We start from the raw sequence: 2,999 nt of genomic DNA, 5'->3' as shown, positions 1-2,999 counted from the left end.
CCCGGCCTTCTTTTTGTATTTTTAATAGAGACGAGGCCTCTCCATGTTGGTCAGGCTGGTCTCGAACTCCTGACTTGTGGTGATTTGCCCACCTCAGCCTCCCAAAGTGCTGGGATTATAGGTGTGAGCTACCGTATCTGGCCTAATTTTTGTATTTTTAGTAGAAACAGGGTTCTGCCATGTTGGCCAGGCTGGTCTCGAACTCCTGACCTCAGGTGATCCACCTGTCTTGCCTTCCCAAAGTGCTGAAATTACAGGAGTGAGCTACCACACCCAGCCTGTTTTTGGTTTTTGTAGAGAGTGAGCTACTGCACCCTCGCCATGTTGCCCAGGCTGGTTTTGAACTCCTAGCCTCAAGCAGTCCTCCTGCCTTGGCCTCCCAGAGTGTTGGGATTACAGCTGTAAACCACCGTCCCCCACTGCCACAGTTATTTCACATCACAACAGTCAAGGTGAGCAGCTGTAGCAGACACTGGTAACCCATGAGGCCCAAAAGATTTGCTTTCTATCCCTCTACAGAAAGCATTTCCAGCTCAGAGAGTTTTAACAAGCAGGGGCAGGAAGCATGAGGGAGTCGGGAGCTCCGCAGCTGGCTAGGGACACAGTGATGCTCCTGAACTCGGGTGCCCATGGAGGTGGAGAAGGGGCAGCAGTCCACAGGACCCACAGGACTTGGATGTGCTGGGCGTGGGAGAGGTGCCAGGGGTTTCATGGTTTCTGGCCTCGGCGGGGCAGGCTTAAGAACCCAGAATGGAAGCAGAGCCGGCTGAGGTTTGGCCACATGGTGTGTGTGCAGAGGGGATGGGAGTGAGGTCCCGTGGCGGTGACCAGGAGGGACCTGTTGATACTGGCTGGGCTCCAGCGAGGCCGGGCCGGGGGTGCAGGGCCTCGGAGTTGAAGTGGATATGAACAGGGTCCTCCAGGGATGGTGAGCCTGCTCTTCTAAGAGAGAGGGAAAGAGGAAGGGGGTTCTGATGGTCAACCAGGGGGCTGTCAGACCTCGGGACTGCAGTGTTCTCTTCCCTGTGCCCACAGCATCCACAACGGGGTGATCGCTGTCTTCCAGCGCAAGGGGCTGCCCGACCAGGAGCTCTTCACCCTCAATGAGGGCGTCCGGTGAGTGCCTGTCCCACCTCGGGCCGGGGTTCCTGAGCGGTAGAGAGGGCTAGGCCGGGAGTCAGAGGCCCCAGCCAGGCCCCTGACCCACTGGCCACACCTGGGGTTCCTCCCCCAGAGGCCATCTGTCAACAGGAGAGCAAGAAGTTAGCAGTGGCCACATGGGACCAGGACATGGTTTCCCGAGCTGCCATATGGGCCGTGACCTCTGCCACCCGCTTCAGGCCTGGTGGGCCTGCGCCTCCACCCTCCAGAGAAAGGTCTTGAAGGGGAGGTGGGGTGGGGCTTGGACAGCGGCTGGAGATGTCGCCCACGGCCCCCACCAGTGAGGAGCATCAATTTATTCTGTTAAAGAGGAAGGACCCACCTGCCTAATGACGGGAGTGTCGTTCCCGGAAAAGCAGTTCCAGCCCTGCCGAACGCCCCTGTTTCCTGTGAATAGCCGGGAAATGAGGACTGCGAAGCAGCGGGCTGGACGCACACCCACTGAGCTGCCGCCCGAGCCAGGTGGCAGGAGCTTCAGGGAGTCTACGGTTGCTGTTTGTAGTGGGGGAGGCCAAAGCTCAGAGAGGTCAAGAGACTCGCCCCAGGTCACACAGCTGCTCCAGGGAGGCGGTTCCCAGCCGTGCTGTTTCCCTTGGTCCTGACCCTGTTACCTTGTCCCTGTGTCAAAAGAATGCTGGCAAAATAGGCAGTCACCCTTTCCCCGGTTATTCAGGAGGAGAGTCAGTGGCCAGGCCAGATTTTCATACGTAGGCGCCCCACTCCACCCTGTGTGCCAGAGCTGAAGGGGCCCTTCCAGATGGGTAAACTGAGGCCCAATACATGCCACTTGCTCAGGGTATCCTGCTTTTCTCTGGCTCATCTGGCCAAGCCAGGGGTGGGGCTCCAGGACCTCATTTTCCTGTTGAGCCTCTGCTTGGGAAAGAGGAGCCTAAAGGATCTGCTGGGGGTTTGGGGTTTGATTTTGGGTTTGGGTTGGGTTGGGTTTGGTTTTTGAGACAGGGTCTCACTCTTGCCCAGGCTGGAGTGTGGTGGTGCCATCTCAGCTCACTGCAACCTCCGCCTTCTGGGCTGAAGCAGCTGTCCCACCTCAGTCCCCTGAGTGGCTGGGACTGCAGGTATGTACTACCACGCCTGGCTAGGTTTTTATTTTTTGTAGAAATAGGAGTCTCATTACCCAGGCTGGTCCGGAACTCCTGGACTCAAGCCATCCTCTAGGGAGGGCGGTCCTGCTCTTCTAAGAGAGAGGGAAAGAGGAAGGTCCTACAGGGATGGTGACTTCTGGCCTCTCAAAGTGTTGGAATTAAAGGTGTGAGCCACCATCCCTGCTAGCTGTGTGTTTAAACAACCGTAGAAAGAATTATTTTTAAATTTACGAGCCCAGCGGTAGGCACCATCCCGAGCTTCGGACATCCTTCTCCCCTGACCCTCCTTGGTGTGAACGGCATTGGTAATTGGCTGATTCTTGCTGCTGCTCTCCATGGGGCTGACTCAGAGCAAGTGGCCTCCCCAGGAGTATATGTGGGGGTGGGGGCACAGAGAAGCTGCCCTGGGCCTCAGGGTCGCCTCTCCAGCCCCAGGCTTCTACCCAAGAAATGGGTAAAAATCGGGTATTGTGTAAGACCTTGAGCTGCTGGGCAGTTAGGTTATTTGGGGCAACTTCTTTTTAGCCAGTTCAAAATTAAGTGCTGGAATGCTTAAGTAATGGTAGCAGGGTTTTTACTGAAGCCTTGCTCTGTCCTAGCCTTGGATCGGGGGTTTCCATACCAAACCCATCCATGGCCTGGTGCAGTGGCTCATGCCTGTAATCTCAGCACGCTGGGAAGCCTAACTTGGGGGATTACTAGAGGCCAGGAGTTTGAGACCAGCCTGGGCAACAT

The 2,999-nt window shown here is 56.5% G+C and overlaps 1 protein-coding gene across 2 annotated transcripts in view; it reads left to right on the top strand.

Annotated features, from left to right (window-relative positions):
- Nucleotides 1–2,999, top strand: part of PRR5 (proline rich 5) — a 61,904-nt gene that overhangs the window by 34,048 nt on the left and 24,857 nt on the right. For both annotated transcript variants that reach the window (XM_017529501.2, XM_017529500.2), the window contains one exon: nt 1,036–1,116. In XM_017529501.2, coding sequence (XP_017384990.1) covers nt 1,036–1,116 — 81 coding nt within the window. The remainder of the gene's footprint in view (nt 1–1,035; nt 1,117–2,999) is intronic.

This window comes from Cebus imitator, unplaced genomic scaffold (genome assembly GCF_001604975.1).
Source record: "Cebus imitator isolate Cc_AM_T3 unplaced genomic scaffold, Cebus_imitator-1.0 Scaffold59, whole genome shotgun sequence".
Lineage (NCBI taxonomy): Eukaryota > Metazoa > Chordata > Mammalia > Primates > Cebidae > Cebus > Cebus imitator.
Note: the sequence above shows the minus strand (reverse complement) of the source record. Positions and strands in the feature narration are given on the sequence as shown.